General features: G+C 43.9%; 1 protein-coding gene across 1 annotated transcript in view; it reads left to right on the top strand.

Annotated features, from left to right (window-relative positions):
• The window catches only part of MOB4 (MOB family member 4, phocein), a 184,005-nt gene that overhangs the window by 91,645 nt on the left and 75,540 nt on the right, over window positions 1–16,820 (top strand). The window contains exons 2-3 of the mRNA XM_069733869.1: window positions 6,561–6,623; window positions 12,648–12,748. Coding sequence (XP_069589970.1) covers window positions 6,561–6,623; window positions 12,648–12,748 — 164 coding nt within the window. The remainder of the gene's footprint in view (window positions 1–6,560; window positions 6,624–12,647; window positions 12,749–16,820) is intronic.

Raw genomic sequence — 16,820 nt, 5'->3', positions numbered from 1 at the left:
ACAAAAATGATCTTTTCGCCCACAAATTCTTATTTTCACAAGGGTAACAGGAGAAATTAGACCACAAAAGTTGTTGTGCAATTTCTCCTGAGTACGCTGATACCCAATATGTGGGGGTAAACAACTGTTAGGGCGCACCGCAGAGCTTGGAAGAGAAGGAGTGCCGTTTTACTTTTTCAATGTAGAATTGGCTGGAATTGAGATTGGACGCCATGTCGCGTTTGGAGAGCCCCTGATGTGCCTAAACAGTGGAAACCCCCACAAATGACACCATTTTGGAAACTAGACCCCTTAAGGAACTTATCTAGATGTGTGGCGAGCACTTTGAACCCCCATGTGCTTCACAGAAGTTTATAACGTAGAGCCGTGAAAAAAAAAATTGCATTTTTTCTACAAAAATGATCTTTTTGCCCACAAATTTTTATTTTCACAAGGGTAACAGGAGAAATTAGACCACTAAAGTTGTTGTGCAATTTCTCCTGAGTACGTCGATACCCAATATGTGGGGGTAAACCACTGTTTGGGCGCACCGCAGAGCTTGGAAGAGAAAGAGTGCCGTTTTACTTTTTCAATGTAGAATTGGCTGGAATTGAGATCGGACGCCATGTCGCATTTGGAGAGCCCCTGATGTGCCTAAACAGTAGAAATCCCCCACAAGTGACCCCATTTTGGAAACTAGACCCCCCATGGAACTTATCTAGATGTGTGGTGAGAACCTTGAATGCCCAAGTGCTTCACAGAAGTTTATAATGCAGAGCCGTGAAAATAAAAAATATTTTTTTTTTCCACAAAAAAGATTTTTTAGCCACCAAGTTTTTATTTTCACAAGGGTAACAGGAGAAATTGGACTGCAATAGTTGTTGTCCAATTTATCCCGAGTACGCTGATGCGCCATATGTGGGGGTAAACCACTGTTTGGGCGCACGGCAGAGCTCGGAAGGGAAGGAGCGCCTTTTTGGAATGCAGACTTTGATAGAATGGTCTGTGGGCATTATGTTGCGATTGCAGAGCCCCTGATGTACCTAAACTGTAGTAACCCCCCACAAGTGACCCCATTTTGGAAACTAGACCCCTCAAGGAACTTATCTAGATGTGTGGTGAGAACTTTGAATGCCCAAGTGCTTCACAGAAGTTTTAAATGCAGAGTCGTGAAAATAAAAAATATTTTTTTTTTCACAAAAAAGATTTTGTAGCCCCCAAGTTTTTATTTTCACAAGGGTAACAAGAGAAATTGGACCCCAGAAGTTGTTGTCCAATTTATCCCGAGTACGCTGATGCCCCATATGGGGGTAACCCACTGTTTGGGCGCACGGCAAAGCTCAGAAGGGAGGGAGCACCATTTGACTTTTTGAGCGCAAAATTGGCTGTCGTGTTTGGAGACCCCCTGATGTACCTAAACAGTGGAAACCCCCCAATTCTAGCTCCAACCCTAACCCCAACACACCCCTAACCCTAATCCCAACCTTATCCATAATCCTAATCACTAACCCTAACCATAATCACAACCCTTACCCCAAAACAACCCTAATGTCAACCCTAACCATAACCCTAATCAAAACCCTAAATCCAACACACCCCTAATCCTAATCTCAACCCTAACCTCAAACCTAACCCTAATCCCAATACACCCCTAATCACAACCCTAACCTTAACCCTAATCCCAAACCTAACCCTAATCCCAAGCGTAACCCTAATGCCAACCCTAACCCTAATACCAACCCTAATCCAAACCCTAACCCTAATCCCAGCTCTAACCCTAACTTTAGCCCCAACCCTAGCCCTAACTTTAGCCCCAACCCTAACCCTAAGGCTACTTTCACACTTGCGTCGTTTGGCATTCCGTCGCAATCCGTCGTTTTGGACAAGAAACGGATCCTGCAAATGTGCCCGCAGGATGCGTTTTTTGCCCAGACTTGTATTGCCGACGGATCGTGACGGATGGCCACACGTCGCGTCCGTCGTGCACTGGATCAGTTGTGTTTTGGCGGAGCGTCGGCACAAAAAAACGTTCAATGAAACGTTTTTTTGTACGTCGCATCCGCCATTTCTGACCGCGCATGCGTGGCAGTAACTCCGCCCCCTCCTCCCCAGGACATAGATTGGGCAGCGGATGTGTTGAAAAACTACAGCTGCTGCCCACGTTGTGCACAATTTTCACAACGTGCGTCGGTATGTCGGGCCGACGCATTGCGACGGCCCCGTACCGACGTAAGTGTGAAAGAAGCCTAACCCTAAGTTTAGCCCCAACCCTAACCCTAAATTTAGCCCCAACCCTAACCCTAAATTTAGCCCCAACCCTAGCCCTAACCCTAGCCCTACCCCTAACCCTACCCCTAACCCTACCCCTAACCCTACCCCTAACCCTACCCCTAACCCTACCCCTAACCCTACTCCTAACCCTACCCCTAACCCTACCCCTAACCCTAACCCTACTCCTAACCCTACTCCTAACCCTACCTCTAACCCTACCTCTAACCCTAACCCTACCCCTAACCCTACCCCTAACCCTACCCCTAACCCTAATTTTAGCCCCAACTGCTGTTCTCCTGCCGGCCGGCAGATGGAGACAGATGGCGGGCGCACTGGGCATGCGTCCGCCATGTTCTGCTGCCGGCGGCCAGGAGGAGCAGCAAGAGGATCCAGGGACCTAGGTGAGTATGCTAGGGTCCCCGAATCCCCCTATTTCTCTGTCCTCTGATGTGCGATCACATGAGAGGACAGAGAATTACACTTTACTTTTTTTTTTTTTTTTTTTTGCGGTCGCCGGTAAACAGTTAATTACCGGCGATCGCAAAACAGGGGTCGGTAATACCGACCCCGATCGTGCTCTTTGGGGTCTCGGCTACCCCCGGCAGCCGAGACCCCAAAGATTCTCCCGGTGCCGGCCGGCGGGCGCACTGCGCATGCGCCTGCCATTTTGAAGATGGCAGCGCCCACCGGGAGACACGAGGAGCATCGGGGGAGCTAGGTGAGTATTGGGGGGCCACCTGGGACCCCTTTTCTCTGTCCTCCGATGTGCGATCACATCGGAGGACAGAGAAATTAAAAAGAGATCGCTTTTTTTTTTTTTTTTTTTGCGATCGCCGGTAAACGGTTAATTACCGGTGATCGCAAATGCGGGGTGGGTTAAAAACCCCCCGAATCATGTTCTCTGGGGTCTCGGCTACCCTCGGCAGCCGAGACCCCGGAGAAAATCGGCCTCTGGGGGGCGCTATGGACTTTTTCCACAGCGCCGTTAATTAACGGCGCTGTGGTTTAAGTACCCTTAGCGGCCGCCGTTAAAAGGCGTATCGGCGGTCGCTAAGGGGTTAACATTGGGTACACAGGGACGTGCATTGTTAGCAGATGCGTCCGCATGTGGCAAATTGATGTGTGCGGCGACCTCATGGAAACGCAAAATTTAGTTTTTTCGTGCGGTCGCCGCACGTCAAATCGCCACATGCGGACGCATCCGCATACAACGCATGTCCCTGTGTACCCAATATTAAAGATAGGTACGCAGGGAAACACAGGACGCATACAGAAGTAGGTGGAGCTTCAGGGAGGAAGTACGCAGCCATCCGCAGCCCTCCTGATTGCAGATGTGAACCTAGCCTAAGAGATCAGAATTTGGCTGTAGGGGAAAAAAAGAAAAATGCCAACATAGCAACTCCTCTACAGGTATCTGATGCCTGTAAATGCATCTTTACTCTTTAACTCCTTCACCCCCAAGCCTGTTTGCACCTTCTTGATAGGACAATTTTTTTCAGTCCTGACCTGTGTCCCTTTGTGGTAATACCTCTGGAACCTTTCAGTATATTCCAGTGATTTTTTTCTCTTCTTTTTCTTGAACTGGTGTAATTTGTTAATGGTAAATTTTGATTGATTTTACATTTTTTTTTAACTTCTTTCTGACCTCGGACAGGATAGTACGTCCGAGGTCAGATACCCCTGCTTTGATGCGGGCTCCGGTGGTGAGCCCGCATCAATGCCGGGACATGTCAGCTGTTTTGAACAGCTGACATGTGCGCGCAATAGTGGCGGGGGAAATCGCGATTCACCCGCAGCTATTAACTAGTTAAATGCTGCTGTCAAACGCTGACAGCGGCATTTAACCGGCGCTTCCGGTCGGGCGGCCGGAAATGAGCTCATCGCTGACCCCCGTCACATGATCGGGGGTCAGCGATGCATCAGAATGGTACCCATAGAGATCCTTGAGACCTCTATGGTTACTGATGCCGGCCTGCTATGAGCGCCACCCTGTGGTTGGCGCTCATAGCACACCTGCATTTCTGCTTGATAGCAGCGATCTGATGATCGCTGCTATGTAGCAGAGCCGATCGCGTTCGCCCCATTCAAAATAAATCAATAAAAAAAAATCAAACCTACACATATTTGGTATCGCCGCGTTCAGAATCGCCCGATCTATCAATAAAAAATAAGGATTAACCTGATCGCTAAACGGCGTAGCGAGAAAAAAAATTCGAAACGCCAGAATTACTTTTTTTGGTCGCCGCAGCATTGCATTACAATGCAATAACAGGCGATCAAAAGAACGTATCTGCACCAAAATGGTATCATTAAAAACGCCAGCTCAGCACACAAAAAATAAGCCCTCACCCGACCCCAGATCATGAAAAATGGAGAAGCTAGGGGTATCGGAAAATGGCACAATTTTTTTTTTTTAAGCAAAGTTTGGAATTTTTTTTCACCACTTAGATAAAAGAGAACCTAGCTATGTTTGGTGTCTATGAACTCGTAATGACCTGGAGAATCATAGTGGCAGGTCAGTTTTAGCATTTAGCGAACCTAGTAAAAAAACAAACAAAAAACAAGTGTCCGATTGCACTTTTTTATGCAATTTTACCGCACTTGGAATTTTTTTCCCATTTCCTAGTACACGACATGCTTAAACCAATGATGTCGTTCAAAAGTACAACTTGTTTCGCGAAAAATAAGCCCTAACATGGCCATATTGACGGAAAAATAAAAAAGTTATGGCTCTGGGAAGGAGAGGAGCAAAAAACGATCACGGAAAAGCGGAAAATCCCAAGGTCATGAAGGGGTTAATGAAAATATTGAACATTGTCAAAAAATGTGAAACGTTTGCAATTTTCAAACTTTAAATTGTTATTCCCTTTAAACTAGTCATGTCACACAAAATAGTTAATACGTGACATTTACCACATATTTACTTTATATTTGCATAATTTTTCACACATAAAAAATAGGAAGTTAAAACCCTGCTGTTCTGTTGCCATGTAGTGTCCTATACACTTGTATTGCTCCTGGGTCACTGTGACCCGGTTTATTAAATCTTGATTTTAGATACTCTAACTCAATTATTTTTATACCTTTTGCTTACTAGTCTGTATGGTAACATGTTTGGAAATTAAAAAAAAAAAAAAAGAAATTGAAATCTTTTATAAAAAAAATTTAGTAATAAGCAAAACGAAAAAATTGCAAACTACACATGTTCTTCTATAAAGAGTCTTCGTTATGGAGTTTGTTTGTAATCCAATTCGGGTTGATTTCCCTCCACAACACAAAAGCATCGTATGCCGACAAATCCAGAATGTTGTAAAACACAATCATAGGCCACCGATTTGTTTTTCTTTTGCAGGTATATGTACTAATGAGCTGATCTAATGTGTCTGCACCACCTTTGGTTGCATTATGAAAAAAGCCATTTTTATGGTGCGCAAATCTCAATGCATACACCCGGCAGAGCGCGTGTACGACCACATTGAAATAATTTAGGAAATAAATAAATTGATATACAATAGTAGATGCAATAAATAGACCATACTGAGGTTATAACTCCTTTATTTCACTGAAAATATGGCCTCACAGCAGTAAAAAGTGTAAAAATCGGCGTGTAGCAAAAAGTAAAAAATAAATACTCATAGATATGCCCCCCCAAATGAGGAAAAGTCAAGTAACCTCAAGTTTTAGAAACTTATAGAAAAATATCTACAGGGCCTCACAAATTCTTTACGGGTCACTATGACCCGAACACAACAGCAGGGTTAGGCTTAAAAGTTTATCAACAATTTCTTATTTTTCCAACAAAATTTACTAAATCCTTTTTTAGGGACCACATCACATTTGAAGTGATTGTCTCCATCCACTATGCTGTAACCTCTGGACACTACAGGTTTCTATGAATTTTACATAAAAAAATAAAATAAATACTTTGCTGATGGAAATGTCTTTTATTTGACTTTTTAATGGGAACAGTGTCAGGCGATTCATGCTGCCCAATCAATGGGCAGCCAAACATTGTCAGGGCGGGTATTTCAGAGACTATCACCTGCCGAATAGGAACACTGCACTGGGAATAGACGGACAGTCAGAAAAGTATGAAAAGAATATTTTCTCCAAAACATTTCATAAAATAAAGCGCTGCGGAATATGTTGGTGCTATTTAAATAAATATTATTAGTATTAAATAATATACAGCACCTTCCTGCAATTTGTTGCCTGTGGTATGGCAGCATGAATCGTCTGACAGGCTGCCTTTAGGAGTATAGAAATGTCTACCACATTTTTGTTTTCTGATTTTTATATATTTTCTCTAGGACTTCTACAGCTGGCCAGATGAATCCTTTGATGAAATGGACAGTACACTTGCAGTTCAACAGGTAAAGTAAGGCCGCCATCACACTCAGCGTAGGAAAATGATCCCAAAACAGTGATCTGCATGTCATCCGTAGGCAGGGTGTGGCAGTGTATTTTACGCATGTCATCCTCCGTATGTAATCCATATGACATCCGCACAGCGAGATTTTCTCGCCGGCTTGCAAAATGGATGTAGAATGGATCCATGGGCTGAAATATTCGTGAAAGCGTATATACAGTCAAAATATATCTATCTCTATATCTATATCTATCTAATATATATATATATATATATATATATATATATATATATATATATATATATATATATATATATATATATATATATATATATATATATAAATATATATACAGTGGGGCAAAAAAGTATTTAGTCAGTCAGCAATAATGCAAGTTCCACCACTTAAAATGATGAGAGGTGTCAGTAATTTACATCATAGGTAGACCTCAACTATGGGAGACAAACTGAGAAAAAAAAATCCAGAAAATCACATTGTCTGCTTTTTTATCATTTTTTTTGCATATTATGGTGGAAAATAAGTATTTGATCAGAAACAAACAATCAAGATTTCTGGCTCTCACAGACCTGTAACTTCTTCTTTAAGAGTCTCCTCTTTCCTCCACTCATTACCTGTAGTAATGGCACCTGTTTAAACTTGTTATCAGTATAAAAAGACACCTGTGCACACCCTCAAACAGTCTGACTCCAAACTCCACTATGGTGAAGACCAAAGAGCTGTCAAAGGACACCAGAAACAAAATTGTAGCCCTGCACCAGGCTGGGAAGACTGAATCTGCAATAGCCAACCAGCTTGGAGTGAAGAAATCAACAGTGGGAGCAATAATTAGAAAATGGAAGACATACAAGACCACTGATAATCTCCCTCGATCTGGGGCTCCATGCAAAATCCCACCCCGTGGGGTCAGAATGATCACAAAAACGGTGAGCAAAAATCCCAGAACCACGCGGGGGGACCTAGTGAATGAACTGCAGAGAGCTGGGACCAATGTAACAAGGCCTACCATAAGTAACACACTACGCCACCATGGACTCAGATCCTGCAGTGCCAGACGTGTCCCACTGCTTAAGCCAGTACATGTCCGGGCCCGTCTGAAGTTTGCTAGAGAGCATTTGGATGATCCAGAGGAGTTTTGGGAGAATGTCCTATGGTCTGATGAAACCAAACTGGAACTGTTTGGTAGAAACACAACTTGTCGTGTTTGGAGGAAAAAGAATACTGAGTTGCATCCATCAAACACCATACCTACTGTAAAGCATGGTGGTGGAAACATCATGCTTTGGGGCTGTTTCTCTGCAAAGGGGCCAGAACGACTGATCCGGGTACATGAAAGAATGAATGGGGCCATGTATTGTGAGATTTTGAGTGCAAACCTCCTTCCATCAGCAAGGGCATTGAAGATGAAACGTGGCTGGGTCTTTCAACATGACAATGATCGAAAGCACACCGCCAGGGCAACGAAGGAGTGGCTTCGCAAGAAGCATTTCAAGGTCCTGGAGTGGCCTAGCCAGTCTCCAGATCTCAACCCTATAGAAAACCTTTGGAGGGAGTTGAAAGTCCGTGTTGCCAAGCGAAAAGCCAAAAACATCACTGCTCTAGAGGAGATCTGCATGGAGGAATGGGCCAACATACCAACAACAGTGTGTGGCAACCTTGTGAAGAAAACATTTGACCTCTGTCATTGCCAACAAAGGATATATTACAAAGTATTGAGATTAAATTTTGTTTCTGACCAAATAGTTATTTTCCACCATAATATGCAAATAAAATGTTAAAAAAACAGACAATGTGATTTTCTGGATTTTTTTTTCTCAGTTTGTCTCCCATAGTTGAGGTCTACCTATGATGTAAATTACAGACGCCTCTCATCTTTTTAAGTGGTGGAACTTGCACTATTGCTGACTGACTAAATACTTTTTTGCCCCACTGTATATATATATATATATATATATATATATATATATATATATATATATATATATATATATATATATATAGATATTTTTTATATTTCATACAGCGCTAGATAGCAGAAAAGCCGGTCATTCAATTATTGCCGGCTTTTGCTGTCTCCTTCCCAAACCCGGCAGGATATGAGGCATGGTTTACATACAGAAAACCGTTTCATATCCCCTTTTTTTGTTGCATATTCCTCACTACTAATGTTAGTAGTGTGTGTGTGTGTGTGTGTGTGTGTGTGTGTGTGTGTGTGTGTGTGTGCAAAATTTGGGGGCTCTAGCTGTTAAAGGGTTAAATCGCGGAAAAAACTGGCACGGGCTCCCGCACAATTTTCTCCACCAGAGTGGGAAAGCCAGTGACTGAGGACAGATATTAATAGCCTAGAGAGGGACAATGGATATTGGCCCCCCCCGCCCCCGGCTAAAAACATCTGCCCCCAGCCACCCCAGAAAAGGCACATCTGCAAGATGCACCTATTCTGGCACTTAGCCTCTGTGTTCCCACTCCCGAGTAGCGGTGGGATATGGGGTAATAAAAGGGTTAATGCCACCTTGCTATTGTAAGGTGACATTAAGCCTGGTTAATAATGGAGAGATGTCAATAAGACACCTATCCATTATTAATCCAATAGTAGTAAATGGTTAATAAAACACACACACATTAGGAATAAAGTATTTTAATGAAATAAAGACACAGGGTGTTGTAATAGTTAATTAAACTCTTGATCCAAATGACGACCCTCGTTCTATAAAAAAGGAAAAATAAAATAACAACAATATCCCATACCTTTCCGCCGTTAGTCATGTCCCACGATGTGAATCCAACTGAAGGGGTTAAATAATTTTACAAGCAGGAGCCTGCTAATGCAGCTGTGCTCTTGACTGTAAAATCTGGGGAATTAATTGAAAGCAGGGAACATAGCTACCTCTCGAGCGTGGGAATTTTTCTGAATATTTTCTCACACTCGAGTTCATATGAGGTTATGCCAGCAGGGGGCGCTGCACCGCAAGTCTAGGTAGCTACGTTCCCCTGCTTTAAATTCATTCCCCACTTTTTACAGTCAGGAGCACAGGAGCACAGCTGCATTAGCAGGCTACTGCTTGTAAAATTATTTAACCCCTTCAGATGTATTTACATCGTGGGACATGACTGCAAGGGCGGAAAGGTATGGGATATTGTTGTTTGTTTAATTTTCCTGTTTTATAGAACGAGGGTCGTCATTTGGATTAAGAGTATAATAAACTATTACAACACCCTGTGTCTTTATTTCATTAAAATACTTTATTCCTAATGTGTGTGTGTTTTAACCATTTACTACTATTGGATTAATAATGGATAGGTGTCTTATTGACATCTCTCCATTATTAACCAGGCTTAATGTCACCTTACAATAGCAAGGTGGCATTAACCCTTTATTACCCCATATCCCACCACTACAGGGGAGTGGGAAGAGAGAGGCTAAGTGCCAGAATAGCTGCATCTTCCAGATGTGCCTTTTCTGGGGTGGCTGGGGGCAGATGTTGTTAGCCGGGAGGGCCAATAACCATGGACCCTCTATAGGCTATTAATATCTACCCTTAGTCACTGGCTTTCCCCACTCTGGCGGGAAAAAATTGCGTGGGAGCCCACGCCAGTTTTTTCCGCGATTTATCCCTTTATTTTAACAGCTAGAGCCCCCAAATTTTGCACACAGACACTACTAATGTTAGTAGAGAGGAATATGCAAAAAAGGGATATGAAATGGTTTACTGTATGTAAACCATGTCTCATAATTCTTTCGGGTTTGGGAAAGAGATAGCAAAAGCCGGCAATTGAATTATTGGCTTTTATGCTATCTAGCGCTGTATGAAATATAAATATACAGTACAGACCAAAAGTTTGGAAACACCTTCTCATTTAAAGATTTTTCTGTATTTTCATGACTATGAAAATTGAAAATTCACACTGAATACATCAAAACTATGAATTAACACATGTGGAATTATATACTTAACAAAAAAGTGTGAAACAACTGAAAATATGTCTTATAGTCTAGGTTCTTCAAAGTAGCCACCATTTGCTTTGATGACTGCTTTGCACACTCTTGGCATTCTCTTGATGAGCTTCAAGAGGTAGTCACCGGAAATGGTCTTCCAACAATCTTGAAAGAGTTCCCAGAGATGCTTAGCACTTGTTGGCCCTTTTGCCTTCACTCTGTGGTCCAGCTCACCCCAAACCATCTCGATTGGGTTCAGGTCTGGTGATTATGACGGCCAGGTCATCTGGCGTAGCACCCCATCACTCTCCTTCTTGGTCAAATAGCCCTTACACAGCCTGGAGGTGTGTTTGCGGTCATTGTCCTGTTGAAAAATAAATGATGGTCCAACTAAATGCAAACCGGATGGAATAGCATGCCGCTACAAGATGCTGTGGTAGCCATGCTGGTTCAGTATGCCTTCAATTTTGAATAAATCCCCAACAGTGTCACCAGCAAAGCACCCCCACACCATCACACCTCCTCCTCCATGCTTCACGGGGGGAACCAGGCATGTAGAGTCCATCCGTTCACCTTTTCTGCGTCGCACAAAGACACGGTGGTTGGAACGAAAGATCTGAAATTTAGACTCATCAGACCAAAGCACAGATTTCCACTGGTCTAATGTCCATTCCTTGTGTTCTTTAGCCCAAACAAGTCTCTTCTGCTTGTTGCCTGTCCTTAGCAGTGGTTTCCTAGCAGCTATTTTACCATGAAGGCCTGCTGCACAAAGTCTCCTCTTAACAGTTGTTGTAGAGATGTGTCTGCTGCTAGAAGTCTGTGTGGCATTGACCTGGTCTCTAATCTGAGCTGCTGTTAACCTGCGATTTCTAAGGCTGGTGACTCGGATAAATTTATCCCCAGAAGCAGAGGTGACTCTTGGTCTTCCTTTCCTGGGGCGGTCCTCATGTGAGCCAGTTTCTTTGTAGCACTTGACGGTTTTTGCAACTGCACTTGGGGACACTTTCAAAGTTTTCCCAATTTTTCGGACTGACTGATCTTCATTTCTTAAAGTAATGATGGCCACTCGTTTTTCTTTACTTAGCTGCTTTTTTCTTGCCATAATACAAATTTTAACAGTCTATTCAGTAGGACTATCAGCTGTGTATCCACCAGACTTCTGCACAACATAACTGATGGTCCCAATCCCATTTATAAGGCAAGAAATCCCACTTATTAAACCTGACAGGGCACACCTGTGAAGTGAAAACCATTTCCGGTGACTACCTCTTGAAGCTCATCAAGAGAATGATGACTGCTTTGCACATTCTTGGCAAAGCATAAGGTGGCTACTTTGAAGAACCTAGAATACAAGACATATTTTCAGTTGTTTCACGCTTTTTTGTTAAGTATATAATTCCACATGTATTAATTCATAGTTTTGATGCCTTCAGTGTGACTTTACAATTTTCATAGTCGTTAAAATACAGAAAATTCTTTAAATGAGAAGGTGTAATCTTCACCAATCTTCACCAATCAGTGAAGCGGTGTTTAAATCCCGCGCCAATATCACTGATTGGTCGCGGCAGGGAGTGACCAATCATCAACATTGGTGCGGGATTTAAACACCGCTTCACTGATTGTTCGTGCACTGTGTTTAAATCCCGCACCAATCAGCAAAGCCTGGTTTAAATCCCGTGCCAATCAGCAAAGCCTGGTTTAAATCCCGCGCCAATCAGCAAAGCCTGGTTTAAATCCCGCGCCAATTCGCGGCCAGACTGCGCCTGGCGTGGGATTTAAACACCGCTTCACTGATTGGTCGCACCCGGCCGGCCGTGACCAATCAGCGACGCGGGATTTCCGTTACAGACAAACAGACGGAAATGGACCTTAGACGATTATATATATAGATTTGGAACAGAAGGGATATTGTTTTGTTCTGGCAATATAATAATATAATATAGTAGAATGTAATGGTGGTCGTGTAACAGTGTTCGGGGACTTAAGTGTTTCCTTAGAAATACTAAAAATCAAATTTTGCTTTCATAGTGTTTTACATGGACCTTATGATACTTACCACTTTTGTTTTGTAGTATATTCAGCAAAATATAAGAACAGATTGTTCCAACACTGATAAAATTCTAGAACCTCCTGAAGGTCAGGATGAAGGTGTTTGGAAGTATGAGCATCTTCGGTAGGTATGATGTTTGTATAAATTTGGCTTTTAATTTTTTTTTTTTTTGTGAAGTATAGGTTTCCTGTGAACATGTGATGTAAAATTGTGGCATGAATCATGAGTGTAATATAACCCCCCCTCAACAATTGCTGTAGGTATGTAACCAGCATCGAACTGACCCGCCGGTGGGCCCAGGCAGGCACTTTATTGCAGCAGTTCACTTTCCGCTAACTTCTCACCGTTCTTCTCTGGACAACTTAGGAGAGCGGTGCTGCAGTTATAAAACCTGAACCATTGTACCTCACTACAGACTGAGAAGGCCACTGCCTACTCTGGCCACCTGATTGCTAGAAACTACAGACTGGTACTGCTGCCATTATAGTATTACACAATACTATACTTATAGCTGATATATACAGCACATAAAATAAACGTTCTGACACATTGACTTGTTGGGTTAAATTGGCCATGGCCTTTATTTATAATTAATATTCATAGAAAGGGAACATTTATATTCAGCAACCTTTGTAGACTTCCCATAGCCAACAGTTTACCACCAATCACGCAGCTTGGCAAAAGAATCAAGCCCATTAAACCAAAAACTTTGTCAATTCCATGAAAGATAAACCCAGGCCATCTTGCTTAACCAGGCAAGCATGACCCCCACCCCACTAAGAGTGATTTCCACCATTGCTTTTAAGTCTAGGTTGAAAATATTGTTACCAATTTCCGATAAATGTACCAAGTCATTTCTGTAAAGGAACCTACCTTCCAAGTCCAACGTGACAAAATGAGAAACATCCAATTGTTGGCAAAAACTTACGCATTGATGTATTCAAATGTTTTTCTGTACTTATTTTTTTCACAGTATCTAAGATCTATTGACTTAACCCAGGGCAACCTAGGAATAAATTCAGAAAACACAATCCTAACATTTGGAAACCACCTTCTGATCTGACAGCCCTTTTTCTTTATTTCAAATACCGTATATACTCGAGTATGCGCCTAGAATTTCAGCCCATTTTCTTAGGCTAAAATTGCCCCTCTTGGCTTATACTGAAGTCATACCCGGGGGTCGGCAAGGGAGGGGGAGGGGCAGCTGTGTAATAATACTCACCTGCTCCTGGAGCAGCCCCTGCACGTCCCTGGTTCTCCGGGTGTCGGCAGCTTCTTCCTGTAGTGAGCGGTCACATGGTACCGCTCATTACAGTAATGAATATGCGGCTCCACTCCCATAGGGGTGGAGCCGCATATTCATTACTGTAATGAGCGGTACCATGTGACCGCTCACTACAGGAAGAAGCTGCCGGCACCGGAGAACCAGGGACTGCACCGCGCCAGGAGCAGGTGAGTATAACGCAGTGCACGATATTCACCTGCTCCCCGTTCCACCGCCGCTGCGTCTTCCCCGTCCTCTGCAGTGACGCTCAGGTCAGAGGGCGCGATGACGCGATTAGTGTGCGTGCCACCCTTTGCCTGAACAGTCAGTGCAGAGGACGGGGAAGACACAGTGGCGCCGACGGTGGAACGCGGAGCAGGTGAATATAGCAAGTGCCGGGGGCCTGAGCGACAAGAGGTGAGTATGTGATTTTTTTTTTTTTTTTTTTTTTTTATCGCAGCAACAGCATATGGGGCAAATGTCTGTATGGAGCATCTTATGGGGCCATGTGCAGCATTATTTGGGGACAAATATCTGTATGGAGCATCTTATGTGGCTATGTGCAGCATTATATGGGGCAAATATCGGTATGGGCCATGTGCAGCATTATATGGGGCAAATGTCTGTATGGAGCATCTCATGGGGCAAATATCTGTATGGAGCATCTTATGGGGCCATGTGCAGCATTATATGGGGCAAATATCTGTAGGAGCATCTTATGTGGCCATAATCAACATTTCTGCAGCATTATATGGGGCATATTTTAATATGGAGCATCTTATGGGGCCCATCATAAACTGTATAGAGCATTATATGGGGCTCCTGATTCAATATGGATATTCAAAAACACGTAACCTACTGACGTCTCAATTAATTTTACTTTTATTGGTATCTATTTTTATTTTTGAAATTTACCAGTAGCTGCTGCATTTTCCACCCTAGGCTTATACTCGAGTCATTAAGTTTTTCTCTTCGCGACGACAGCACCCACTTGAGAGAGGGGAATCCGCCCCTAGGAACAGGAAACCCTATGGAGAGATAAAAGGGGCGGTCCCCCTCGCTCCCACAGTTGGTTTCCTGTTCCTAAGGGAACTCGTGGAGAAGAGGATACCTGGCCTGGATGCCGCTTGCGCGGTTTACCTTAGGGGACGGCAGGGGCTCCAGTGCTGGAAGCAGCGTCGGGGGTCCTGGTTCACCTCCCCCCTCTGCTGGCACGCGCTGTGAGGCCAGGATCGGGGAGTCGCCTGGCTCACGGAGGAGGATGCTTCAGCGGGCCTGCGGAGGGCTAAAACGCACCTAGGTAAGCTCAACGCTGCTCTTGCCGGGTGTACGCGCAAGTGTGGAGCCCGATGTCTGTTTCCCCGGGAGTGAAACAAAAGCTTCCGGGGTGAGTGAAGGTGGGAGATGGTGCCGGCAAGCAGGCAGTGCGCAGGTACACGCAAGATGGCCGCGACCCTGAAGTGATGAAGACTTCCGGGTACAACAGGAAGAAGATGGCGGCCTCCAGTGTAAAAGGACGCCGGCGCTGATACCCCCGCGTCCAAGCATGGCATCACCCCAGGACTCAGCGGTGCCTTCGTTAGAAGACACAGCCAATGCACCTCGCAGCAGTACAAGCAGCGGACGATCCAAACAGAGCAGATCCTCCACAAAAAGCACTAAGGAGAAAAGATCCGACCGATCCTCCTCTCAGCCTGTGCTTCAGTCTCATCCTCTCCAGCCGGTACCTTGATCGACCGCTTCACTGGGGTGAGTGTGTATCCCACCCTATTAAAGCTGATTGTTGCTCCCTCTTTTTTCTATGCACCCTAGGCAAAAAGAACCGAAAAATCAAAACACAAACAATGTGCCTTATGTACCCAGCCCCTCCCGGATAGTCATACAAAGAAAATGTGTTACGCTTGTATTGAAACCACCTTATTTTAGGAATCCTCAGTAAGATCAGATGACATCAGACAGATGATCAGGGACGAATTGCGGGCCTTATGTAGTTCAGAGAGTATTCCTGAAGGTAAAAGCAGGAAGTATAATTCACCAAAATCAGACTGTTCTACTGATAATGAAGATAGAGATACGGATATTTCCCAGGAATGTATTTCCTCGGAAGGTGAACAAGATACGTGCTTTCCAACAGAAACCATTGATAATCTTGTTAAATCTGTCTGTGACACCATGGGTATTAAGGACACAAAAGACCCCAAAACACCACAAGATATAATGTTCGCAGGATTGTCAGAAAGGAAAAGACCTACCTTTCCAGTAATAACAGCAATCAAAAATTTAGTTAAAAAAGAATGGGAGAGCCAAGGGCAAAAAGGGTTGCCTTCATCATCGAAGAGGCGTTATCCCTTTAAGGACGATGATATGTCTACTTGGGCTAATGCCCCGAGAGTAGACACGGAAGTAGCGTCCATGTCCAGAAAATCCTTCCAGTATTCCAGTAGAGGATTCTGGTTCCCTACAAGACACACTGGATCGCAAAGCCGACTCTCTGTTAAAATGAGCATGGGAATCATGTACAGGGGCATTCAGACCGGCTATATCAGCTACATGTATGGCAAGGTCCATGTTAGTCTGGCTTAATGACCCAAGAAGAACGTCTAAGGGTACCGTCACATAGTGGCATTTTGATCGCTACGACGGCACGATTCGTGACGTTCCAGCGATATATCCGTGACGTTCCAGCGATCTCGCTGTGTCTGACACGCTCCTGCGATCAGGGACCCCGCTGAGAATCGTACGTCGTAGCAGATCGTTTGAAACTTTCTTTCGTCGTCTAGTGTCCCGCTGTGGCGGCATGATCGCATGGTGTAACAAAGGTGTGCACGATATTGTATACGATGTGTGCATAGTAACCAACGGCTTCTACATCGCACATACGTCATGAAATTATCGCTCCAGCGTCGTACATTGCAAAGTGTGACAGCAGTC

Source organism: Ranitomeya imitator, chromosome 7, assembly GCF_032444005.1.
Source record: "Ranitomeya imitator isolate aRanImi1 chromosome 7, aRanImi1.pri, whole genome shotgun sequence".
NCBI lineage: Eukaryota > Metazoa > Chordata > Amphibia > Anura > Dendrobatidae > Ranitomeya > Ranitomeya imitator.
Note: the sequence above shows the minus strand (reverse complement) of the source record. Positions and strands in the feature narration are given on the sequence as shown.